The sequence below is a fragment of the Malus sylvestris genome, chromosome 5 (genome assembly GCF_916048215.2).
Source record: "Malus sylvestris chromosome 5, drMalSylv7.2, whole genome shotgun sequence".
NCBI classification, from domain to species: domain Eukaryota; kingdom Viridiplantae; phylum Streptophyta; class Magnoliopsida; order Rosales; family Rosaceae; genus Malus; species Malus sylvestris.
The window spans coordinates 43,939,477-43,966,383 of NC_062264.1; the positions used below are offsets into that span (position 1 = coordinate 43,939,477).

At 36.5% G+C, this 26,907-nt stretch overlaps 2 protein-coding genes across 5 annotated transcripts; both read left to right on the forward strand.

Annotated features, from left to right (window-relative positions):
- Positions 1 to 499: 499 nt before the first annotated feature.
- On the forward strand, positions 500 to 20,277 carry LOC126624830 (alpha-galactosidase-like). 4 transcript variants are annotated; one of them, XM_050293944.1, is made up of 12 exons: positions 500 to 756; positions 844 to 902; positions 6,154 to 6,210; positions 6,298 to 6,436; positions 6,516 to 6,591; positions 6,736 to 6,860; positions 7,002 to 7,085; positions 8,328 to 8,392; positions 8,483 to 8,565; positions 8,658 to 8,798; positions 8,912 to 9,052; positions 9,169 to 9,357. In XM_050293944.1, exons 1-12 carry the CDS (start codon positions 599 to 601, stop codon positions 9,253 to 9,255), a joined length of 1,215 nt encoding a protein of 404 aa, XP_050149901.1. In that variant the 5' UTR covers positions 500 to 598; the 3' UTR covers positions 9,256 to 9,357. The 4 variants fall into 4 exon arrangements, with proteins under 4 accessions (XP_050149901.1, XP_050149904.1, XP_050149902.1 ...); XM_050293947.1 differs by lacking the exons at positions 8,912 to 9,052; positions 9,169 to 9,357 and adding exons at positions 19,778 to 19,918; positions 20,036 to 20,277 and having other exon boundaries at positions 501 to 756; XM_050293945.1 differs by lacking the exons at positions 844 to 902; positions 6,154 to 6,210; positions 6,298 to 6,436; ... (6 more) ...; positions 8,912 to 9,052; positions 9,169 to 9,357 and adding exons at positions 17,736 to 17,794; positions 18,168 to 18,224; positions 18,312 to 18,450; ... (6 more) ...; positions 19,778 to 19,918; positions 20,036 to 20,277 and having other exon boundaries at positions 504 to 756.
- Positions 20,278 to 23,465: 3,188 nt separating this feature from the next.
- On the forward strand, positions 23,466 to 25,895 carry LOC126624832 (NAC transcription factor 25-like). The gene is made up of 3 exons (XM_050293949.1): positions 23,466 to 24,194; positions 24,303 to 24,625; positions 25,046 to 25,895. The coding sequence occupies exons 1-3, from the start codon at positions 24,011 to 24,013 to the stop codon at positions 25,658 to 25,660; spliced, it is 1,122 nt and encodes a 373-aa protein (XP_050149906.1). The 5' UTR covers positions 23,466 to 24,010; the 3' UTR covers positions 25,661 to 25,895.
- The last annotated feature ends 1,012 nt before the right edge of the window (positions 25,896 to 26,907 follow it).

Here is a 26,907-nt window from a genome sequence, read left to right on the forward strand (position 1 = left end):
CTAGAATGTTAGCAAATTTAGTCCAAAAGTAAGATTTCTGTTAAATGACTGTTAAAAGTGGGGGTAAAACTGTATTTTCAGTTCCAATTGACATTGAATTGGCACTTTTTTTTATTTAAAAAAATAAGCATTATTTTTTTTGTTAATTGTTATAAAAAAATTATTTATTTTAAATGTCAATTGGAACTGAAAATATAGTTTTACCTATACTTTTAACAATCATTTAACAAAAATCTTACTTTTGGACTAAATTTGCTAACATTCTTGACCACAGGGGTTTAATTCCTAGTTTTTTCACCACGGGGTCATCATGCAAGTTTCCTATGACCACATGGATGAATAATCCAATTTGGCCTAAATTTATTAATAACACATAAACATATGTCCATTTATACTTAAAAATACAATTGTAGCATCCTTATTATAATTTCTTACTAAAAGAATCTTAGTTGGTTGTGTCGGTACAGCCAACCCCATATTAATTGTATAAATATGGCGTTATCTGTTTGTATTCCCCCACTTTCACATTAAAAATTTCCGCCACACTCAAAATCCCTCCTCACTCTCTTCAGAGCTCTTGGATCAGATACGTACCCCAATGGATTGGAAACGCAGGAGCTCACTCTTTGTTCTGCTCTTTGTTATCTCCTCTATTTTCAATGTGATCGGTGCTCTGAACTTGAAGAATAATACCCACCAAGCAGAATACGGTCAGTTCCTCCTTGCCAATGGCGTTGCTCGTACACCTCCAATGGGGTAAGATATCAAGTTTTCAAAGTTTTAGGTGAAAAGGAATTGCCTTTTCTTCAATTTGGTAAGCTAACTTTTGGAAATTCGACGCAGTTGGAACAGTTGGAATCACTTCCAATGCAATATAAATGAAGCCACAGTGAAGACCACTGGTAAAGTACTTTCAGGGGACACTTTGGATGCGGTTCCTAGCTATCAATATTCTTTGATTGAAACCTTGTTAGTTTTTAGTTTTTGATTGAGGTCCCTGACATTAATATAATAATATAAGTTACTATATTTTTAAATTAAAAATTAAAAATTGAAATTTGTAATTGTTTATATTAATGACATTTTAAATAAAACCCATAATTTATGGGATTAAAAATAATAAAATATAAATTATACTCTCTATTACATTGTGTGTGTGTGTACCAAAATTAACAAAAAAAAGGTATTGTACCAAAATATGGATACATTCTCAAATCAACGAAAAAGAATGTACCCATATAAGTTTAAACATGGATAAAAAATTTTGAATGGATTTTATATTAAAAAAAGGGTACATTTTACATATAACAAATTGATATATTTGAGAATGGGTACATTTAAGCTTTAAAAAATTGAAAAATTATATGAATGGGTACATTTAAGATTAAAAAATTGAGAATCTTTATATATATATATATATATATATATATATATATATAAACTAATAGGTACAAACTTAATTTAATTTAATTTTTTTTATTTTGGAAATGTTTGAATTGAAAATTAATTATGTTGATGCACAAAACCGGAGGTATTGGAACAACGTAAATCCGACCGTGAATCTGCATGAAATGTAAATGACACAAGATGTATCGTGGTTCACCCCAAGGTTTGGGCTACGTCCACACTGATTGTATTGTATTTCTCTGTTGAAGAGGGAGAGAGAGAGATTAGAGCTTAGGGGGTGTGAGGAAGCTTCTGAGGGTGAGAGAGGGGATCTCAGGCCTAGGAATTGGCCTCTCCCTAATTGTGAGGATGAGGAGTCCTTTTATAGAATAAGGGCTCTTCCCCTAATTACATATTTGCCCCTTCCTTTATTACATAATTACATTTAAGTCCCTCGAGTATTTATACGAGGTCTAAATACGAGGCCTTAAATATGGTATAAACAGTAGTCCCCCAAGTCTTCAGTCAAGAGAGTCTTTTGGCTGGAGACTTTGAAATTCAGTCCATGTGTGGGCCGAAGTAACTAGATGCTGTTCTTGAACTGATGTTCGATATAAGGCAGTGCTCAATCTGAAATGACGCTCAACTAGAAGTAGCACACGCTGCGAGGCTGCTCGGCTCATGGCTTATGTTGCCTTGGTTAGCTCGGCTTGCGGCGTTTGAAGGTGAGGGAGTCCCTTTTATAGAATAAGGGCTCACTCCTCAATACATGGATGATGGGTTAGAGTTGATGCTCTCTAATGGTGGTGAGGGGAGTCCCTTTTATAGAATAAGGGTTTGCTCCTCAATACATAAATATGGGTTCGGAGTGATGCTCACGGCGAGACGGTTGCTCAGCTGGCGGCGTTGCTCTCTAATGAAGGTGAGGGAGTCCCTTTTATAAAATAAGGGCTCGTTCCTCAGTACATGAATAATGGGCTAGAGTCCCCCAAGTATTTTTCATAAGGCCCAGTTGAGGCCCAATATATGGTACATAATGTAGTCCCCCAAGTCTTCGGTCAATAGACGCTGTTGGCTGGAGACTTCAAATTCAATCTATGTATGGGCTAAAATGGCGGTTGTTCGGAGGCGGTCTTTGTAGACCATGCACTGAAGCTTTGTAGGTGAAGCTTTTCAAGTGAAGCTTTGAAGCTAGAGTTCTGTAAATGAAGCTTTCGAAACTGGAGCTTTTGTAGATGAAGCTGTTGAAGCTAGAGCTCTGTAAATGAAGCTTTTGAAGCTGATTGACATGAGTGATGCTCATGAATGTTTATGTTGATTGACATGAGTGATGCTCATGGATGTTGTCATGAGTGATGTTCATGAATGTTAACATGAGTGATGCTCATGAATGTTGACATGAATGATGGTCATGAATGTTTATGTATGATTATCATGAGTGATGCTCATGAATGTTTATGTATGAATGACATGAGTAATGCTCATGTATAATTTGGAGTAGTAGGCGTACTTTTGATCACCTGGTTGGTGGCATGAAGAAGAGTACGAGTTGTACATTTCATCACCTGGTTGTGGCATGAATGGCTAGTTGCCAAATGAGAGTACGGGTTGTACATCTCATCACCTGGTTGGTGGCATGAATGGCTAGGTGCCAGATGATATAGGTTGTACATTTCATCACCTGGTTGGTGGTAATAGCGGCGGGTTGCCGAATAATTTTTGGAGTACTGGGCGTACTTTTAGTCACTGGTTGGTGCTATTTCAAGCTTATGGGTCTTCGCCTTCCACAACATGTCAGCCCATTTGTTTTGGGCTTTTCCTTTTTTTTTTTTTTTTTTTTTTTTTTTAGTTACCCTCTGATGGGGTTTATACATATTACCCTCTTATAGGGTTTATACAAATGTCTTCAAAAGATAAAAATAAATCTCATCATACAAAAACAAAAAAAGTAGATCACATCATTCTGGTAGTGTGTTTATTCCTTGCTTTTGCTTTCTCTTTTGCTTTCTGCTTTTATTTTTTCTCTTTTCCACCGCACTGCATTTATTATTCTCTTGCTGAGGTCCAAGTGCATTAGCCTTTGCAGATGGCAGACAAAAGTAAAGTGAAGTTCTCTTTACTTTGCTTTACTTTGCAAATTGCAAGTGGCGGGGGCATGACTTGTCTTTACAGCATCTTCTGGAAAGTCAAAAAGCAGCTTTCAGGGCCACTAGCAGCAAGAGTTGTCCTCTCGCCAGCGCGGCTCCCCGGAGCTCGTCGCGCTTCTGTTGTCTTTGAAGGTGAGTACCGAGACCTCGCCAGAGACATTTGTCGCGGACCATCAAACCAGCTGTTCCTTTCAGAAAAGGGTCTGTGATGGTGAGATCGTACTTTCCGGTGAGCGTGAGAGTGACCGGCAGTGAGAGAATGGCAGAGTGCTGCTTGCGTCCGCAAGACGGAGTCCGACTGCGCCGACGAGGGCTGTAGCTTCTGCTTCGGCTTCTGCACCTGGCCATTGTTGCAGCTAGAACTTGAACCTTGAGCGCGCAAAACCCTAACCCTAGGTTCCTAGTCTGATAGTTGGTGGATCCATGGCAGATCCGCGCAACCTTCCTGGCAGATCCCAACGAAACTCCGGATACGATACCCAGATTTTCTGGACTTCTTGAAGCTTTGATCTCACGGCTTCCAGCTGGGCCACCCTCAGCAGTTTCTTCGTTTCCTTCATTGTCAATCCCGATTTCTCCATCGGCGAGCTCTTCGACTCGGGTTCTGGCGGGGCCAAACCGTCCAATTGGATCCGGTCCAGGCCGACGACCACGACTTTGAGCTTCTCCATCAGGTTTGCCCCCATCGGCAAAGACCAAATCTCCTGCTTCTGGAAATTCCCCGCCGATGACCTTTTGTGGAGGAACTTCCTGAAAATGGCAAAGACCAGATCTCCTGCTTCTGATGTTGGACAAGTAAACAGCTCGGGACAGTAGAGATTTGGCTTCTTCATCCCCTAGTTTAATGGCTTATTCATCCCTTATGTTTCAAGTGGACAGAGTAGAAGGAATGGGACAGAGGGTTTTCAATTGCTTCCTACAGAGCTCATTGTTTCCTGCAAACTGATATGTTTTCTGACTGAACAGAGGCCGCGAGTCCGGTATCGATCCGGTCAAGTTTGTTGAAAGGGAGATTAATAGTGGAGTTCTCCGGAACCCTTTTCGTGAAACCAACTGGAAATTTCCCAGAGATTTTGTTGTAGGAGAGGTCCTCATGGACAAAGAATGCTTGCTGACCATTAATGTGGATTTGAAAATCGGAGACGTGTGGCATGGCAGCAGTGGAGAGGACGAGAGCTAAGACGAAGAAGAAGCTCGACCTGTCGATTGTCGACTTGGCGCGAAGTTCTTTACAACGTCATCGAATGGGGCCGCTCTGGCGTCGTTTATCAAGTCACCATTTCCGCCGAGATGAGGAGAGAGAGAGCTTACGAGATGCATATGGGCTTTGATGTGCCTGACCAGAGCCGATGTCCCCTGGTTTTTTCTGGGTCCGTGCCTGTGGTGTCTCCATATGTACTCCACTTCCATCGAATCACCATCCCCGCTGCTCATTTTTCTATTAAGTATTGTTTCTTTTTAATCTCTTCATCCCTCAATCCTTCAAACCGACAACGGGAGAAGGAAGCAATACTGGAACCGCCTCTTAGAGAGAGAATGCTTTTCTTTATTTCCTCAGAGAGAGAGCGAGAGACTTTTGAGTTTCTGGGTTTTTGTGTGTATTTTGCAGATTCACCGTGGAGTGTGAAAAATTGAGAGAGAATCGACATAGCTTTTCGTGTCGATTCCCACAGACGGCGCCAAATGTTGATGCACAAAACCGGAGGTCTTGGAACAACGTAAATCCGACCGTGAATCTGCATGAAATGTAAATGACACAAGATGTATCGTGGTTCACCCCAAGGTTTGGGCTACGTCCACACTGATTGTATTGTATTTCTCTGTTGAAGAGGGAGAGAGAGAGATTAGAGCTTAGGGGGTGTGAGGAAGCTTCTGAGGGTGAGAGAGGGGATCTCAGGCCTAGGAATTGGCCTCTCCCTAATTGTGAGGATGAGGAGTCCTTTTATAGAATAAGGGCTCTTCCCCGAATTACATATTTGCCCCTTCCTTTATTACATAATTACATTTAAGTCCCTCGAGTATTTATACGAGGTCTAAATACGAGGCCTTAAATATGGTATAAACAAATTAGAAGTTTAATAGAGGTGTGAGTATTAAACCCTAAATTAATTACTAATTTTTATATTAAAAATTATATAATAAACATGTAAATTCATTATCAAATTAATGATAGGGACTTGAATCAAAATTTGAGAACTAATAAGGTCTTAGTTAATGAACAGTAAGAACTAGGGACCGGATACTAATTTTTCCTACTTTCAGATTATGCTTCATTTGTACAGTTGCAGTACTTGCTTTTGTAATATGTTTTATCAGTAGGCTCATTTTAATATAAGCATCTTTACCCATAACCAATTAACAATAACTGAAGAAACCCAAATAATTTGAACTACTTTTGCTAGACTTCCATATTTCCTTCAACGCTTCTTGCGACTTAAGTCATGATGCACCATTTTGCGTTGCGTTACATTGATATAAGCACATGCATGATCTGGTCTTTGCTAGCCATCTCATAACACTATGTTTCTAGTAGTTACTAGTAGCCAAATTGGGAATCCAAGCTCTCTGTATTTCGGCATTAATCGTTGCGATTTTGTTTGATTATTTTACTATATATCAGCGGATGCTCTTGTTTCGACTGGCTTGGCAGCACTTGGATACAAATATGTCAATATAGGTCAGCATCCTCACATCATTTGCTTGGTTAATTTGGTTCTGAATGAGCTTTTTTCTTGTTATATATTGATGAGAACTAAAAAAGCAGATGATTGTTGGGCTGAAAGAAACAGAGACAGTAGTGGTAACCTAATAGCAAAATCGTCAACTTTTCCATCTGGAATCAAGGCCCTTGCTGATTATGTTCACGCAAGGGGTTTACAGCTCGGCATATACTCTGATGCTGGGTAAAAAATATCTTCGAAATTTTTGTTTATCTGAAATAGCACTCGATGTGTCATTTCTCATCTTTCTGGTTTTTTTTAGTCATTATACTTGCAGCAACACAATGCCAGGCTCACTTGGGCACGAAGAGCAAGACGCTAGAACCTTTGCTGAATGGGTTTGTGTCTGATACTATTCTACATTAACATATGTAGTTTGCTATGATGAGTAGTTTGTTTTGTTTTCTAGTTTAGATGAAACATCAACACAACTAATTCGATAAAAACGATGAACTTGAGCTGATTGGGGCATTTGGCTGTAGGGTGTCGATTATTTGAAGTACGATAACTGCAACCATGATGGTTCTAAACCTCAAATCAGATATCCTGTAATGAGTTCTGCATTGCTGAAGACTGGAAGGCCAATCCTGTACTCCATATGCGAATGGCAAGTCACCTGTACTTCAAATCATTGTATACATTCCGCTTCAAATTTGTTTTCAAAATACATGTATTTGCATCACTAGAAGGTTAAAAACTGTTTGGTTTTGACAAACAAAAATTTGATAAGAGAAATATGTTCTTAAAGGGGACAAGAGGATCCTGCGACATGGGCTGGTCAGTATGGCAATGCTTGGAGAACTACGGGAGACATTGAGGACACTTGGGAAAGGTTCGATCGAAAGTTCCCTTCTTCTTTCAAGATCTCAAGCTGAATCCTAATATGACAGAGATTTCTAACCCTGAAACATTTTGTTAGTTTGCTTTGAATTAAGGGAGACTTTGGATGCAGTCTTTAGTCATGAATATTCTTTGATTGAAACCTTGTTAGTTTTTAATTTTTGATTGAGATCCTTGAAATTAATGTGATAATTTATTTTTGGGGAAGTTTAACGAAAAGCACCTGGTACTGTTCACTTTAACGAAAAACCACATTTTTACACTAAAAAGTCAATCCTGGTACTATTCACTTTACCCTTTATTTTGTCCTTATCATTAAAACTCAAAGTTTTCAAGCCCTTTTCATTAGTTTTCCTTTATTTTTATGTACGTTACTATTTTTTTTAAATTAAAAATTAGAAATTTTAGTTGTTTATATAAATGAGATTTTAAATAAAAAACCATAATTTGTGGGATTAAAAATATTAAAAAATAATCTACTATTGTGTGTGTGTAAACATGGGTACATTCATCAAAATTAACCAAAAAAATCAAAACATGGGTACATTCTTCAAAATCACAAAAAAAAAAAAAAAAAAAGATATTAGGCTTAATAACATTAGTAAATTTCTTCGGTTAAACTTGACATAGATACATTTTAAAATCAAAGAAAAAAGAATGTACCCATATAAGTTTAAAAATGGATTAGAAAAAAATTGAATAGATTTTATATTAAAAAAATGGTACATTTTACATATAACAATTTTGTATATTTAAGAATGAGTACATTTTAAGATTAACAAGTTTTACATGAATGGGTACATATAATTAGCATGGGTACATTTAGCAAAATAAAAAGTACAAATAAAAAAAAATATGGGTACAAATACAAATAAACTTTAAAAAATATGGGCACAAAAAGAAATTAATATATGGGTACAAATTAAAATTGAAAAGAAAATTGGTACAAATTAAAAAAAATTACATATTAAAAATGGATACAAACTAAAACTAAAAATATATGAAAAAAAATTTAGTCATAAATATAAATATACTAATTGTAACATTTTTAACATTAAATGAATATATTTAGAAATAAAAATTATTTAATTATTGAAATAATTAATGATTTAATAATACCAAGGACCTTGATCAAAAATTAAAAATGAATAGGATTTTAATCAATAGAGTAGTAAAAGGAAGGATGAGAACCTACTTTTTCCTTGAATTAATCTAATTAATGTTATGATTTTAGTATCACGTCGATTGCAGACCAAAACAACATTTGGGCTACTTATGCAGGCCCTGGCAAGTGGAATGGTAAATTTTTATGTTGTTTACAGTCCTGTTTTCTTATCTCTGTTAAAAAATTGTTGGGTAATTATTTTAAATTTAATGTAATCGTAACAGATCCTGACATGTTGGAAGTGGGAAACGGAGGGATGAGTGTAGAGGAGTACCAATCTCATTTTAGCATTTGGGCAGTCATGAAAGTATGTACTCTCCACATTTTCGAAATAAATTTCAGTTTGTTGGTTTGACTTGCCTATATATACTGATGAGCCCAAATCTATGATTGCAACAGGCTCCTTTACTTATCGGATGTGACATCCCATCTGCGAGCAAGGAAGCTCTTCAGATTCTCGGAAACAAAGAGGTTATTGATGTTAATCAAGATTCACTTGGAGTTCAAGCGAGGAAACTGCGATCCAGAGATGACCTAGAAGTATATTGCCATGGCAAATGCTGCCCTTTTCCTTCACTTCAACAATTTGTTTTAGATTACTGATTAATCATGCTTGTGCTGCAAGGCATGTGATGACTTTCAATTTGATGCAGGTGTGGGCAGGACCGTTATCAAGTAACAGAGTGGTGGTAGTGTTGTGGAATAGAGGCGGGTCATTAGCTCCTATAACTGTGACATGGAGGGAAATTGGACTCTCGCCAAATACGTCTGTCATTGTCAGAGACTTATGGACGGTAGGATTGCCACATTAAAAAATTTCTTTCTAGTATCATACTTTAATGTCGTATAAATAGATGAACTATATCTTAAGTCCTCACTGACAGAAAACCCTGATGTCATTTGTTTGCAGCACTCATTTGTTTCGAAGAACATGCATACTAGTCTGACTGCAAATGTTGCTCCTCATGGTTGTAATATGTATGTCCTGACTCCTTAATTAGTCCGGAATACAAAGTATAAGATGACTCAATAGCCCATACCATATGGGACTAATATCTCCAAATACTTAATAAATTAAATAAATATCTGTTGAATTTTATGGTTTGACTTGAGATATATTTAGTAAATTGAATGAGAAATCAAGGGATTGCTTGAATGAATTTCTCCATAGCTCTTTTTAGAAACCTTACCCATTTTAGGGAAAAATAATATAATCTCATGGAACATAAACACAAATTTGTATAATTTGATTTTTGAAATATAGGTAATGGATTTTAATTTTATATACAATTCGATTTTTGAAATATTTCTCACTAAATTAAGGACTATTAACGGAAGCAAGACTAATCAAACAATTAGATACATATATATTAATATCACGATTGCTTTTAGTCAGTTAAACTTATTGGACAAAGTCACAATGGATATATTTTAGTGGTAGCAATAACATTTTTTTTAGCATTATTAAATTGAAGAAAGACAAAAGTTGGGCAAATGACATCCAAACTAAGATGCGGAAGAAATAGCACAGAATTTACCAAGAAGCTATCAGTGGCCAGCGGAGCAGTACACCTAGCAAGCAAAAGAAACCCAGCACCGCCGCCCGCCACAAGCGGAGCAGCACTACTACAGAAATTAAGATAAATATATAAATGTGTTGTTTGGAAAAATTGACCTTGAATTGAATTGACTGCACCGGAATTTCATCCTCTTCAACTCGCACCACCAGTCAGTCACCATCCATTTCCAAGCAAAAGAAACTTCTCAACAATTTTCTTTTTTTCTTTCTTTGTTTTTCAGTCAAAGGTTACTTTATTAACAAAAATAAAACAACGATGGTACATAATTAGAGGCCTAACAACAACATTCACACAAACAAAACAATGGACCTCAATAGTAACCCAAAACATAGTTGTGGGCCTAAAACAGAAAAATCACAGAAGCTAACCCTAACTGCTTCCTTCCAACTCCATTGCCGAAAGCGTCGGGACAGCTCTCCACAACGATTACGAACATCCACCACCAACTATCGCCAGAAACCAGCACCTTAGAGATGGAAAGAAGATGAATATTGTCTTCCATTTGAAAGCATCTTACCGATCGTAGTTGAAGATAGCAATAGTTCGCGATTAAAATTGATTGTAGATTGGGATGGAGATGGAAATTATGGAAGCCAAATGAAGGACATGAATATGGATGGATGGATAAATTGATCTCAGATGTTTAAAAATCATATATACTTTGGCCGGACAAAGAAAATTATTGATATTATCTCAGATGTTTCTCAACAATTTTCATTGTCTGGCCAAACTATATATAATTTTTAAACGTACAGCACATGTACAATCTTTTTTAAAGCACATGTAGTATTCTATTTCTGTGGAAATTTCCTTTTGTTTTAAAGTAAGAGTAATTGTTGACTCTAAAAACAATAAAGCCTACGTGGCGTGCATGCCAAGTAACTAATGAGCTAACTACGTCATTCAGTTATATGCGGGTGTGCCAGCTCGTCGGCCGAGTTCGGCAGGGAAGTAAAATATGCTGATGTCGTGTTGAGCGCGATGCTGACATCTTGATCTTGCGACTGTGGCCAATAAAGGAACATGTCTCGGCCTTCGAGTTCTAGAGCCTGAAGACAAGGCTGCTAGTTTTGCGAAGTTCAATTTCAAATTCGGCTTTCAATGTGCCGAATGTAGTAACCTGGTAACACCTCACTTTGCCGATAAGACTGATGAGATGACCTCTACCAACAAGGACTCTGAAATCCTTATTGACCAAGACTCGGATAAATAACCAGTCGATCTCAAAGCAGTGCTATTTATCTAAACTGAAGGTGTTCTTCGGTTGGCTGATTTTACAGCTCAAATGTTATTTATCCAAACTGAAGATGTCGCCGATTGCCTTCACAATGCTGTTTATCCAAATTGAATATGTGTTGGCAGGAAGAAAGGGGAGAAGGATAAAATCTCAAGTTGTTGAGAGCACTCCAGTGTTGCAAAGGCCCCATAGTGCAACTCATTATTGAATTCCCCCAGTGAACAGTAACTGCCTTTAATGAACAGTAACTGCATTTTGCAACTCCACCCCTAAACTGAATAGTTGTCACATCTTGACTCGAGGCGGATCACTTCCCGGGCCCGCTCCACCACCGTAGCACGATATTGTCTGCTTTGGGCTTACCATTGCCTCACGGTTTTGTTTTTGGGAACTCACGAGCAACTTCCCAGTAGGTCACCCATCCTGGGAGTGCTCTAGCATCCTTCTCGCTTAACTTCGGAGTTCCTACGGAACCCGAAGCCAGTGAGCTCCTAAAAGGCCTCGTGCTAGGTAGGGATGTGAATATACATTTAAGGATCACTCCCCTGGGCGATGTGGGATGTTACAATCCACCCCCTTTAGGGGCTCGACGTCCTCGTCGGCACACTTCCGGCCAGGGATTGGCTCTGATATCATTTGTCACATCCCGGCTTGGGGCAGATCACTTCCCGAGCCCGCTCTACCACCGTAGCACGATATTGTCCGCTTTGGGCTTACCATTCCCTCACGGTTTTGTTTTTGGGAACTCACGAACAACTTCTCAGTAGGTCACCCATCTTGGGAGTGCTCTGGCATTCTTCTCGCTTAACTTCGGAGTTCCTACGGAACCCGAAGCCAGTGAGCTCCTAAAATGCCTCGTGCTAGGTAGGGATGTGAATATACATTTAAGGATCACTCCCACATCGCCCAGGAGAGTGATCCTTAAATATATATTCACATCCCTACCTAGCACGAGGCATTTTGGGAGCTCACTGGCTTCAGGTTCCGTAGGAACTCCGAAGTTAAGCGAGAAAGATGCCAGAGCACTCCCAGGATGGGTGATCTACTGGGAAGTTGCTCGCGAGTTCCCAAAAGGTCTCGTGCTAGGTAGGGATGTGAATATACATTTAAGGATCACTCCCCTGGGCGATGTGGGATGTTACAATAGTCATGTCAATAGGCAATAAAATATTAGTATTTTTTTATTTTATAAAATAATAAAAAATAATTTTATTTCAAATTTCGGATATGATTTTTAATTGGTCTCGTTGTACCACGTTTCATTAAATAAGAAATTACAACCCAAAGTATTTGAGAAAAAATAAAATTGTGGTGTAAGGTGGAAGATAATGATAAGATATTTACAGGAAAAATTAAATCTTTTATTTTAATTTTAAAAATTTTCGGATTTTTTAATTAATTGTTTACATTTTTATTAATTTTATAATGTGGCTGACGTTAGTCTTGCATCATGTGGCCTCGGGCTCTCGGGCCACCAATTCAAGTCGGGCCTCTCACTCGGGCCTTCCTCAAGCCCCATTGCCCGCATAGGCTAGAGCATATTGCTAGGGCTATTGGGTCATTTCTGTCGCCGGTCCATCAGGCTTCAGCTCCCGCTAGAGTTGCTTTGAGAATCTTTGCGCATGGCAATTTTTGTGTTGATTTGGAAGGGGATTTGAATGATACACCGAGTCTTGTATTTATAGGATTGGATATCTGCTTGGCACGGCCTGATGGTGCTTGTAGAGTCCAATCAACAATCCAAAAATAGGGAACATCATCTTGTATTCAAACTCTATCTCAAGTTCTACCGTCCACTTTCTTCAAGATAATTCAAAGCATATGCCTCCCAATTTCTTAAAGATAATGTCGAAAACTTCATAACTATAAAGCCTTCCACGTGATTAAAGCTTCAAAGCTTTCCTGGAGCCTCATGCACCAATGAAATCGCATCATCTTGGACCCAGACCCACACGTCTACATGCAACTCCATCATTTGACTCTTTATTCTCATCTTTATTTTCCTTATTCCCTTATTCGACAAACATTCAATTTGCATGCAAATTGGTGTTTTGATCAAATAGGAAAACAAAAGGAATATTCTTTCATTCTTTACCAATTCTTATCTCTTCAAAACCCATATGATCACACCACATCGCCATTTCAATTATCTTTTGGTAATATCTAGAAAAATATGAAATCCAACGGTCTAGAACCCACTTATTTAACGATCTCGATTGCTCGGACCGATATTGTAAATCGGGTCCAAATAATAATTAATATCTACAGTACGTATTGTGCTACGGGCCTCCATCCTAAACAAAGGAAAAACAGTTTGCACAAGGACAAGGTCTCCTCTCTTTCACATTTATGTTTTTTCTAGGAAATGAGATCATCTCTGGATCTCTACCTCTATGGCGCGTTTACTAATCCGTAGTTAGATTGAAGGGAATTGAATTGAGGAGGAATTGGATTGAGGAGGAAACAGAATTTAGATTTCTGTTAATTTTGTTGACTATACTAGCTGGAATCGAAGTAAAAATAATATTGATTTCATATAACTTTTTTACTAATTCACCTTAATCGAAATTAAAACTAGCTTGATTACTAAACTACCCTTGTATAACATAATTTTTTTTATGCTAGTTAATGAAATTTAATTTTATATCATATTAATAAATTTCATCACGTAAGGTTTTGAGTTAATAAAAAGTATAGTTATTTAATAAAAAATAAAAATATTATACCATCCTTATCCCCCTCCTTTTGCCTAGATGCATCCTCATCCATTCCCACCCCTTTGTTATTTGATAAGAAACTCTCTCTTCTTCCCGATCTTCATCATCCTCATTCCACCCCTTTGCCCAGATGCATCATTAACCTTTTCTTTCCCAACTACCCTTTCACTTGTTTCAGATGCATAGACCCCACACCTTCCCCTTTCATTATGATCACTTCTTTTTCTCGTCTTTTCTTTTCCAATAGCCTTCCCGCTTGCCCAGATGCATAAACCTTCACAATGCCTCCTATCATCCTCAATCAATTATCGTTTTCGTCAATAGGTTCTGCAAGCAACCAAGAAAACAGGGTCCGTTGGCCTGAGCCCTGAGCCTGAGTCCTCCAATGGAAATTGGTGGGATTGGAGAAGATGGAGTTAGTGTTTGCCTGCTGGTGGTGAAGTTATTGATTATTTTGTAATAAGCAAAATTATAAGAGGGCAATTTAGGAAGAAAAGTTGTATTTCGGATGACCTCCAATATCCGGAACTCAAATACTAGCTTAATCTAGAGAATCTCACTCCGCCAATTTTAGGAGTCCAATTCCAGAATTGGTGTGGGTCCCACATGGAACCTGATTCCTGCCCAACTAGTAAACACATGAATCCATCGAAGAGCGTGCAATTCCATTACCGTCACCTCCATTCCTCTTTAGTAAACACGCCACTAAAGCAGATGGATTCGAAAATTCAGACCATTCAATTTAAATTATGCGGCCTCCATTAGCTCATTCATTGATCCACCACACACACAAACCTATGCTTTGATCTCTCTCTCGGTTGGCCCAGATTTCTGGATCCGTATGCTCTGAGGCAAAAGAATAATGCTACTTTTTTTTTGTTAAACAAATGGGCTAATAACCCAACAAAAGAGAAATTGCAAAATAATATCGCGAGGTCTAATGTTAGATAATAATAGCTGCTTACAAGAAGATGTAACTTGTTCAAAATAGACCGAACTCAAAGGATAAGAGAGGCTTGGGTTGGCCAACTCATCAGCCACAAAATTCACCTCGCGATAGGTATGTCATATATTTCATTTCCAATTAGACAGTAACATCGTACGACAAGCTTGAATCAATGCACCAAGTAGTACTATGTAATATCAGTTAGACAGTAATTGCAAAATCAGCTTCCACTAAAGGGCATCAAAATTTTGACTCAATTTACTAAAGACCTTACAAATTACCTCTTAAAACAACTCCAAACAATTTAAAGGCAGAAATAAAGTAACTGATTTTTTTTTTTTTTAAATTCATGATTCAGTCTCTGTTATGCACATCCACTTTACCTCGTGTGGAGGCAAGATCTTTTAGGACCATTTGATAATTTTTTTAATTTTGTATTGTATTTCAAGTCACTGGTTTCTTTATGCCCTTAGATTCTCCACACGCTTACTTGTTTGCTTGCATACCTTTGCGTAGCCTCAAAGCCTCAATACGTGTCTAGTTATTTTGCATGCGCTATATGAAATGATGAGGACGTGTGTGATGCTATCATGCTATGTTCACTTAAGTTTTAGAAAAATACCAAGGGAATATTTTAAAATGAGACTTTTTATAGATTTTTTGTAACTTTCAATTTAACATCAATTTTCGTGTTCACATTATAAAATAGTGTGTCAACAATATGAGGTAAAAGAGTCCATAGCATTTCTCTAACACTATGTTTGGAAGGGGGAATTAAACTTAGAATTTGGGTAAAAGTGAGATTTTATAAATTGACATACACTAATTCCATTGTTTGGATTTATAACCATAGAAATTTAGAATTTCTGCGTGGAAAAAAAACTTGAAATTTGGGACCTTCAATTCCCAAGTTTAAATTCAATGTAAATATGTATCATTTCTCAATTTCTATGATTGAGAGTTTAAAAATAACAAATTTCGTATTCAATTCCATTATTCTTTTAGGTTAAACAAAAAAAAAATTCACAAATTTTAGAAAATAAAATCCTGTTATTTCAATTTCTGGATCCGTCATTTTGAAATTACTTAGTAATCTTAAATTTTTTTTATCTAAACATAGGGTAAGTTATATCACTTTTTCTCACTTGTGTCATGCTATGATCAATAGGTTTAACATTATGTGCAATACTTAGCTTTTTGTACACTTGTGTTTAATTTTAACAAAGCGCAATTTTTTTTTTTAAAGTTATAAAGAGGATTATGTGAATTTAGGTTTAATGAGATTGACACATTGTCTTGATTGACTCAAATGTGCACTCAACAAAATTATATCAGCAGGAAACCATAAAACATGCATCTAACCCCATTTCAATTGGTAATGATGGATTTGGATCCTCGCCGGATCCCCTCTTTGGGGATTCTAGGAATCAACGCACGTGGACCGTTGATAAAAAATTATGATGCTATAATTTTTTCCTTCTTTAAATTTTCACACAAAACGAGATTATTTTACATTTATAAATATATAAAATATTTAATTAGGACCGCACGATTTTTTATCAATGGTCCACGTGCGTTGATTCATAAGATCCCCAGAGAAGGGATCCAGCAAGGATCCAGATTCGATAATGATATAGTTAGATTTGAGGACCCGACTAATATAATATTATATGCAACGGACTAATATAATATTCTATGCAATGGTGTCATCCAAGACTCTCCTGTATGATTGAGTTTTATGAAAATAAAGCAATCGTTTCCTTGAAAAAAAAAATTACAGCTAAAGCATTTGCAAGATTGGGACAATTGCACAATTATTTTTGTACTAGTTTAGTAAATTACGTTTTTGTGTTTGGGGTGAGTGTTTGCTCTGTGTCTGTCACGTCAGTAATTAATAGACAAATTGACGAGCAAGTAGACGGGGGGTCTGATATGGCAACAAATTTTCACTATTTTAAAAATCCCCGTCTACCTAGACGTTATGTGGCTGGCTACCAACCCTAATTAATCACAAGCATTTGAAAATTAAGAAAGAACTCCTAAATCTAGCTAGACAATTTTTTTTTTAATTTTAATTAAATTTATTAATATAATATGTAAGTAAATGTGCATTGATACTTTAAAAATACAATTAGCATCCCTATTATAACGTTATTTCTCACAATTAGAGTCTAAATTGGTTGTATCGGTACAGCCAACCTCATATTTTTTTTAATTTTAATTAAATTTACTAATATACCATATAAAAATGTCCATTTATACTTAAAAAAAATACAATTAACATCCTTATTATAACGTTATTCTTACTAAAAGAATATAAGTAGGTTGTGTCAGTACAGCCAACCCCATAATTTTTTTAATTTTAATTAAATTTACTAATATACCATATAAATAAATGTCCATTTATACCTTAAAAATTCAATTAGCTTTCTTATTATAACATTATTTCTTACTAAAAGAATCTACATAGGTTGTGCCGGTACAGCCAACACCATATTTATTTTTTTAATTAAATTATTAATAACACATAAACATATGTCCATTTATACTTAAAAATACAATTTTAGCATCCTTATTATAATTTCTTACTAAAAGAATCTTAGTTGGTTGTGTCGGTACAGCCAACCCCATATTAATTGTATAAATATGGCGTTATCTGTTTGTATTCCCCCACTTTCACATTAAAAATTTCCGCCACACTCAAAACCCCTCCTCACTCTCTTCAGAGCTCTTGGATCAGATACGTACCCCAATGGATTGGAAACGCAGGAGCTCACTCTTTGTTCTGCTCTTTGTTATCTCCTCTATTTTCAATGTGATCGGTGCTCTGAACTTGAAGAATAATACCCACCAAGCAGAATACGGTCAGTTCCTCCTTGCCAATGGCGTTGCTCGTACACCTCCAATGGGGTAAGATATCAAGTTTTCAAAGTTTTAGGTGAAAAGGAATTGCCTTTTCTTCAATTTGGTAAGCTAACTTTTGGAAATTCGACGCAGTTGGAACAGTTGGAATCACTTCCAATGCAATATAAATGAAGCCACAGTGAAGACCACTGGTAAAGTACTTTCAGATTATGCTTCATTTGTACAGTTGCAGTACTTGCTTTTGTAATATGTTTTATCAGTAGGCTCATTTTAATATAAGCATCTTTACCCATAACCAATTAACAATAACTGAAGAAACCCAAATAATTTGAACTACTTTTGCTAGACTTCCATATTTCCTTCGACGCTTCTTGCGACTTAAGTCATGATGCACCATTTTGCGTTGCGTTACATTGATATAAGCACATGCATGATCTGGTCTTTGCTAGCCATCTCATAACACTATGTTTCTAGTAGTTACTAGTAGCCAAATTGGGAATCCAAGCTCTCTGTATTTCGGCATTAATCGTTGTGATTTTGTTTGATTATTTTACTATATATCAGCGGATGCTCTTGTTTCGACTGGCTTGGCAGCACTTGGATACAAATATGTCAATATAGGTCAGCATCCTCACATCATTTGCTTGGTTAATTTGGTTCTGAATGAGCTTTTTTCTTGTTATATATTGATGAGAACTAAAAAAGCAGATGATTGTTGGGCTGAAAGAAACAGAGACAGTAGTGGTAACCTAATAGCAAAATCGTCAACTTTTCCATCTGGAATCAAGGCCCTTGCTGATTATGTTCACGCAAGGGGTTTACAACTCGGCATATACTCTGATGCCGGGTAAAAAATATCTCCGAAATTTTTGTTTATCTGAAATAGCACTCGATGTGTCATTTCTCATCTTTCTGGTTTTTTTTAGTCATTATACTTGCAGCAACACAATGCCAGGCTCACTTGGGCACGAAGAGCAAGACGCTAGAACCTTTGCTGAATGGGTTTGTGTCTGATACTATTCTGCATTTACATATATAGTTTGCTAAGATGAGTAGTTTGTTTTGTTTTCTAGTTTAGATGAAACATCAACACAACTAATTTTATAGAGACGATGAACTTGAGCTGATACGGCATTTGGCTGTAGGGTGTCGATTATTTGAAGTACGATAACTGCTACAATGATGGTTCTAAACCTCAAATCAGATATCCTATAATGAGTTCTGCATTGCTAAAGGCTGGAAGGCCAATCCTGTACTCCATATGCGAATGGCAAGTCACTTGTAATTCATGAAATCATTATAATACTCTGTTTGCATCACTAGAAAGTTAGAAACTGTTTGGCTTTCACAAACAAAACTTTGATAGAGAAATATGTTCTTAAAGGGGACAAGAGGATCCTGCGAAATGGGCTGGTCAGTATGGCAATGTTTGGAGAACTACGGGAGACATTAAGGACACTTGGGAAAGGTTCGATCGAAAGTTCCTTTCTTTTTTCAAGATCTCAAGCTGAATCCTGACATGACAGAGAATTCTAACCTTGAAACGTTATGTGAGTTTGTTTTGAATTAATCTAATTTATGTTATGATTTCAGTATCACGTCGATTGCAGATCAAAACAACATTTGGGCTACATATGCAGGTCCTGGCAAGTGGAACGGTAAACTTTTATGTTGTTTACTGTCTTGTTTTCTTATCTCTGTTAAACAAAATTGTTGGATAATTATTTGAATTTTAATGTAATCGTAACAGATCCTGACATGTTGGAAGTGGGAAATGGAGGGATGAGTGTACAGGAGTACCAATCTCATTTTAGCATTTGGGCAGTCATGAAAGTATGTACTCTCCACATTTTCCATATAAATTTCAGTTCGTTGGTTTGACTATATTTATCGCTGATCCCAAATCTATATTTGCAACAGGCTCCTTTACTTATCGGATGTGACATCCCATCAGCAAGCAAGGAAACTCTTCAGATTCTCGGAAATAAAGAGGTTATTGATGTTAATCAGGATCCACTCGGAGTTCAAGCGAGGAAACTGCGATCCAAAGATGACCTAGAAGTACGTTGCAGTGGCAAATGCTGCCCTCCTCCTTCACTTCAGCAATTTATTTTAGATTACTGATTAATCATGCTTGTGCTGCAAGGCATGTGATGTATTTCAATTTGATGCAGGTGTGGGCAGGACCATTATCAAATAAAAGAGTGGTGGTAGTGTTGTGGAATAGAGGCCGGTCATTAGCTCCTATAACTGTGACATGGAAGGAAGTTGGACTCTCGCCAAATACACCTGTTACAGTCAGAGACTTATGGGCGGTATGACTGACACATTAAAAAGTTTCACTTTTCAGTATCATGCTTTAATGTTGTATAAATAGATGAACTATATCTTAGTCCTCACTGACAGAAAACCGTAATGTCATTTGTTTGCAGCACTCATTTGTTTCAAGGCGCATGCTCACTGGGCTGACTGCAAATGTTGCTCCTCATGGTTGTAAGATGTATGTCCTGACTCCTTAATTAGTCAAATATGAAGATGACTCAATAGTCCATACCATATGGTGCTAATATCTGCAATTCTTATAAACTAAATACACCAATATCTGTTGAGTTGAATGGTTTGACTTAAGATATTTTATTTAATAAATTGAATGAGATGGGATTGCTTCTATGGATTTCTCCATTGCTCCTTCCAGAAACCTTACCCCATTTTAAAGAAAAAACAATATAATCTGTTGGAAAATAAACGCAATTTGTAAATCTGTCTTATTAATTTGAAATGTGAAATCATTTTGAAAGAAGTAAAGATTACGTTCCAAAATGAAATTTCTCAATATGTTCTTTATTTGAGCAACCCTGACCCAATCATAAGGCCTGCTAAGGGCCATGAATAAAAATAATAAAATAATAGCTTCATGGAGGCCGCATGAGATATCGGTTTAGGAGTTTGTTCTATTGATCACCTAGTGACTAAAGATTCGATATCATCCACCATAGGATTTCATATCAAGGTTGAGATTAAAACATTAAAAATCATCTTCATTCATTCTTCATATCTTTAATATCAAATCCAAATGTGAGTGACTATTTCTAATCGATTTAAAGGACAAGTTGAGTGAAAATGACTTGCTAAAGACAAACTGGAATTGGAGACTTCTATCCGGAAACATTATTCATTAAGCCTTAAGTTAATCCGAACTTTGAAGTCGGACCAAAAATGATTAATAATTGTTTGAACTTGCAGCCATATGTTTTAGATACTATCTGACCTTCGAGCATATATGTTCATGTGCATGTTTACACAATTTTGCACCATGATCTAATGAAGTGTGATGGGTCGCAGATTTTAAGCCACAAAACACCATGTTGTAATACACATGATAATGGCAGGGCAGCTATAATTTTAATTAGGAAAAGAAAAACTTCGATGTTCACGGACATCTGGGCCAACCCACTTGTTGTTAATTACCTAATCAAACAAAGCCGAAAGGTAAGGGCTTGTTTGGTATCTTATTTGAAATTTTTTATCATTTCTCAAAACATTTCTTAAGAACATTTCTTAAAAACAATTTTTTTTAAGATTAAAAAACTTGATTGGTTTGTGATTTAAAATTTTTAAATCTTACAATTTAAACTAGACAAAGAAATCTAAAAAGAGGGAGTCACAAGAGAAGGAGAAAGAGGAGAGAGAGGAGGAAATAAAATAAAAGATGATTGAAGGAAAGAGAAAAAAAAAGAGGATTGGACGAGATAGAGAGGAAGAGAAGTGAGAAAGAACCGAGAAAATGAAAAAAGTGGATTGGAGGGGAGACGAAAAAGGTAAAAAAAAAAAAAGAGGAGAGAGAAAGAAGAAAAGAGATAGATTTGGAGTGAGAGGAGAGGAGGGAGAGAAAAGAAACGAGTAAGTTTAAGTTTAAAAATTCTAAAAACTCACTTTTTATGTTTTTAGATAATAGACTATATTTTTGAGTTAGTCTTGAATTCAGTTTTTGAAACTAGTCATACCAAATAAGTTTTTAAGGTCTAAAACTTGAAAATTGTTTTCTAATAAAAAAAGTTGGATTCAAGTAGAATACCAAACAGACCCTAAATTTTTCATTTATGATTGTCTATGAAGCACTTATATTATGAAGCGGTTTAAGTTTTTCACTATTTTTATTAGATATTTAAATAAATATTCTAGAAAGCGCTTCTTAGCCCATAAACGGTTTAAGTTTCTCATTCAAATATAGTGATTTTAGCTCTTCCAAAAAGCATTCCAATTAACACACTAGTGTGCATTTAAAAATCGGATTTTCTGACTACATTTGAGAAAGTGTATCATCATCATGCATATCAACTCTATGGTTGACCCTGAATAAGCTTTTAATTAAACATCAGATAATGAAGAAATTAATTCCACATACCCCAATCATAAGCTGATCACCGATCACTAAGATAGAGCTTATATTATGTATGCCACATGGCTATTAACAATTTTAAATACATCGCATCAGGAAAGTTTGGATTTTGTGATGCACAAAGCATCCCAAGTCACAGATCAATGCGATGTGGGCAGAATCAAAACTGCAAAAATATATAAAGCTACAGAAGCAAAGCAAATGACCTCTTTTTTTTTTTTGTTTTTTGTATAATTTGTGGATAGTGATGGATGGTTTGGTTATTGAAAGCAAATTGAGAGGAAAAAATAACATGGACCGTTCATATATAGTCAAAGTCCATGCTTGCATGATTAGGCCTAAATATTGATTCCACGAAGTAGAAATGCACGTCGCCCATGTGCTGATATGTAGAAATTAAAGTAATAATATAACCAAATGAGCCAAGAGATGGTTGCGTTTTAATTACCTATATGGAAATTAGAAAATAACATTCAACTGAATCTTCTAGCTATAGCTACGCCGTGTTATTATGTGCTAAATGGGTACATTGCTCTAGTGATCAAGAAATTAGATTAGTCATTTTCTTATAAATAAAAAAAGAAATTAGATTGATCAATTTTTTTTAGATTGAAAAATTTATCACTCAATACATATTTCTTCTTAAACTTATCATAACTAGCCGTATTTCAAATAAGTAAACATATTATATGTGTGATTATAAATTCATTGAAGGTCGAGTAAAGTTTGTCGCTGTGTTACAAAGAATTACAAGTCAATCACATAGATACATCTAGTCTAATATCATAGTGGATAAAGTGTTGAGTTTCTGCCCATGTGTTCCGAGTTCAAATCTCCCCCTCGCCCTAATTATTGTGTAGTTTCAAACTCTCCTCCTTCTCTCCTAATAGTTAAAATAAATAAATCAATCATATGGTGTTATCCACACACTCATTACCTTTCACTCTATTAATTTACGTCATGCGATACTCTTCAATTGATTCAATCCACCAAAAATTAAAAATTAAGAAAAGTATATCGAAATTAAAAAGAATTTGTGGATAACATCACTCTAAACTCAATCACCTGGTAAACAAAAGTAAAAGACAAGTTCAAGAGGTAGGTGTAATTTTCCCTTACGTTTTCAGTTTATCAACAAACTAAGGGGTGGTTTGGGAGTAAGGTGTTTAAAAAAAAAGCACCCATGAAAAAAAGCTGTCAGGGTTTTAGATGTTTGGTAAACAAAAAAAAATGGCTTATTTTGGAAGCTGCTGTGAGAATAAGCTGAAATCAAAGGAAAAAGCTGAAGCTGCTATTTGCAGCTTTGGAAAACTGGCTTTTTTTCAAAGCACACGGAGCTACAGTGCTCCTTTAATGAAAATACCCACTATCAAATTGTTTTTTTTTTTCCAAAAGCACTTTTATAAAAAAATTTACCAAACACTCTCCTGATTTATTTCACAGTCGTTTATTCTCACAGCACAGCCGCTTATTCTCACAACAGCTTTTTTTCAAAACACAACAATACCAAACCAGCCCTAAGAAAATGAAATCTACACCATATACACGTGCAGACTGACACACACACACACACATAAAATCTGACACACACACACACACACACACACAAAATCTGTTATTTGGAGGGAGTGTTCGGCCGTTCGACAAGAAAAGCATGACATGAAAGGCGTACAGGCAGTTCCAAACCTCCGACCGACAAAACCTGCCCCTCCCCCATTTCGTTTCTCCCTCATATCCCCTGCCTTTACATATTCGTGGTCCCCATCCCTCATTTCCTTCCAAGTGTCGCCAAACCATTGCGTAACAAATCCACGTGTCGACCGATCACCGGTGCCGCTTGTGCCTTTTATATTAGCACCTAACCGCCACCCTCCCTCAACCCCATTCCCCTTGTTAGTATCCAGCTCCCACTGCCAACTCTCAAACCCTCTCTAATTCTTCATCAATTCATATTTGTATTCTTCTTTTCTTTCAAAAATTAATTATTTGTAAAGAGGGAGTAGTTTTGATGGAGAGCACAGATTCATCATCGGGTTCACAGCACCCGCAGCTCCCACCGGGGTTCCGCTTCCACCCGACAGACGAAGAACTGGTGGTCCATTACCTCAAGAAAAAGGCCGCCTCCATCCCGCTTCCAGTCACCATCATCGCGGAAGTAGACTTGTACAAGTTTGATCCATGGGAACTACCAAGTACGTTTTTTTCTTTTGTCTACCAGATACACAACCATGTCCAACTGACCTAACTCGCATCTGAAATTATATTTCAATTTTGGGAAAATTTTGATTTTGGTGATATAGGTAAGGCAACGTTTGGGGAGCAAGAGTGGTATTTTTTCACTCCAAGGGACCGGAAGTACCCGAATGGGGCACGGCCAAACAGGGCAGCAACTTCAGGATATTGGAAGGCAACTGGGACCGATAAGCCTATTCTAACATCAATCGGAAACCACAACGTCGGTGTGAAAAAAGCTCTTGTTTTCTATGGAGGGAAGCCCCCAAAAGGGATTAAAACCAATTGGATTATGCATGAGTATCGCCTTATCAACAACACCACAACCGCCAAAATGAGTTTTAGTACCACTAAGCCTTCTGATGCAGCTAACAAGAAAGCCTCCCTAAGGGTATGTGCTTTTTTTGTACAACATATTTGACATATATCTGTAGCACAAGACGGATTGACTGAAAGTGTACGGCATATCGTGTTATCAAACACGGTCCATGAATAGCACTTTTTTTTTTCTTTTATAAAGGGGATCAGTTGGTGGCTCCGTCACGGCAATCAACATTTTCGAATGCCGAAAAGACTTACAAAGATATTTTAGCTTCCTTCTGACTACTATCGTGTGATTCACCACCGCTAATAATCGAAACCAAAAAGTATCGTATGAGATTCAGTCTATGGATAGCACTCACTCGGGCCATCCTGTGCCACATATATCTTGCGCTCATTTTTTTTTGTAATGATTGTATGATCTATTAATTGGTTTATTTTGTATTTCTTATTTTTAAATAATGTATTGTTGGTCATGTTATTGTTGTAGCTTGATGATTGGGTTTTGTGCCGGGTTTATAAGAAAAACAATGCACAAAGGCCTACGATGTCTATGGAGGGTGATCATTTTCTTCACAAGGCTGAGGACTCTAATAGTTCTATGGAAGAGGGTATGTTTCTACACCCATCAATATGGCCAACTCAAAAACCATCGCCGTTCCCGCCACCACCATCATCAAAGCTGCCAACTACAAATTACACGGCGTTGCTTGAAAGCGATTATCACGAGAGCTTTTTCGAGGGCATACTATCGTCAAGCGATCATCAGCAAGGCTTTCATTCTCATCATCATGACCATGATCATGATCAGTTTGGCGCCATATCAACTTCAGGCTCAAAAACCAGCATACCCTTGAAACGTCAACTTTCATCGCCATTTTGGAACGACGTGGGATCGATAGGGTCTGCTGCTGCTACTACTACTTCATCGAGCAAAAGGTTTCATGCTGATCTCAACAGTGAAAACAACTCATTTGTTTCTATACTGAATCAGATGCCAGAGGGTACCGCGCCGTTGTACCCTAATCCTGCACTTCTTGGACCACTAGGAGATGGGGTTTTGCGCCCACAGTTTCAACTCCCAAGCATGAACTGGAATTCATAGTTTGGTTTTGGATGATGGGTATAAGATTCAGAATCAGAATTGTTGGATTTTAACTAGCAACGATATACGGGTAACGTTTCATAAATTTTTATCTTTTTTTTTTTTTTTTGAAAAACATGTAATTTAATTTTTAGTTTAGTGTCACTCTCAACTTATATACTTGTTACGTAGGCAGTGTAAAATATGTTATACGTAGATATTTGGAACTATTGGAATTTTATTTTATTTTGATGCATGATTTATCCAACACTAATTTGTATTAGATGTGAATTACTATGTAGAAACCTCGATGAGCCATATCTGCAATTATCGTAAGAGACTTCTAGCTATCATCGCCATTCCTTAAGCCACATGAGATGTTTCTCAATTATGAATAAACCCAGAAGAGACGTTGTTTACATTTATGTGCACTTACATTAATTTACACTGAAAATTTTCAAATTTACAGAACAACCCGTAGTCAATTCGATTTGTTTTAGGGATCTTGAGCAAAACATATATTTACATCAAGAGGTGAAAGATTTGAGTTGAGTCACATAATAAGGCAACTATAATAATTTAGTATTGAAATCTCTATTTATGAAAGTTGAACTTAAAAACATTTTACTTACAAATAAAAAAATACTCCTAAATTGTAATGATATGTGGAATCTTAAAAGCCAAAAACCTTTGATTAAAAGCCAGACTTTTTGACTGTTTTGCATTGTTTTTTATAATACTTTCTCACTTTAAAAAAAAAAAAATCTACTCTTTTTCCAAAAAAAAAAAAAAATCTACTGGAGTAATGACGTTATCTCTAATTACAAAGGTAAAAGTTAAAAGTTACGAAGTTATTTTGACTCTCAATGCATATAGAATCCAATTTAACGTTTAATTTTCAATGCATATGGAGTTAATTGCTTTTAGAAGTAAAATATAACATTCGTATGTTTTAAAGGTGTGGGGTTCACCTTTAACTCCAAATCACTATAACTTTATATATAGCACCAAAGTTATATATGATCCCAACTTTTCTATACCTTAGAGACGGAGTTAGTCAAATATAACTTTTGACTCCTAACTTTTGTCGGTGCATTCCTTAGCTAGCATGCAGCAAACTACGCACGAGGCTTCTTTGTTTCTTTAGTAGTATAGTCTCCAATGCTCTTTCTTTTGACTAGCTAGGGTTAGCTATCGGATACCACAGCCTTCTTTTAATTTCTTTAGTGGTCTCCAAAATCTCTTTTAACATGAAGGAATAATTCATA

What these genes read in the sequence shown, in the direction of transcription:
- LOC126624830 (XM_050293944.1), top strand. Translation starts at nt 599, where the DNA reads ATGGATTGGAAACGCAGGAGCTCACTCTTTGTTCTGCTCTTTGTTATC. An exon ending in GCTCGTACACCTCCAATGGG is followed by an intron (nt 757 to 843) that starts GTAAGATATCAA and finishes AATTCGACGCAG; the next exon opens with TTGGAACAGTTGGAATCACT. An exon ending in GGCATATACTCTGATGCTGG is followed by an intron (nt 6,437 to 6,515) that starts GTAAAAAATATC and finishes GGTTTTTTTTAG; the next exon opens with TCATTATACTTGCAGCAACA.
- LOC126624832 (XM_050293949.1), top strand. Translation starts at nt 24,011, where the DNA reads ATGGAGAGCACAGATTCATCATCGGGTTCACAGCACCCGCAGCTCCCA. An exon ending in TGATCCATGGGAACTACCAA is followed by an intron (nt 24,195 to 24,302) that starts GTACGTTTTTTT and finishes TTGGTGATATAG; the next exon opens with GTAAGGCAACGTTTGGGGAG. An exon ending in ACAAGAAAGCCTCCCTAAGG is followed by an intron (nt 24,626 to 25,045) that starts GTATGTGCTTTT and finishes TTATTGTTGTAG; the next exon opens with CTTGATGATTGGGTTTTGTG.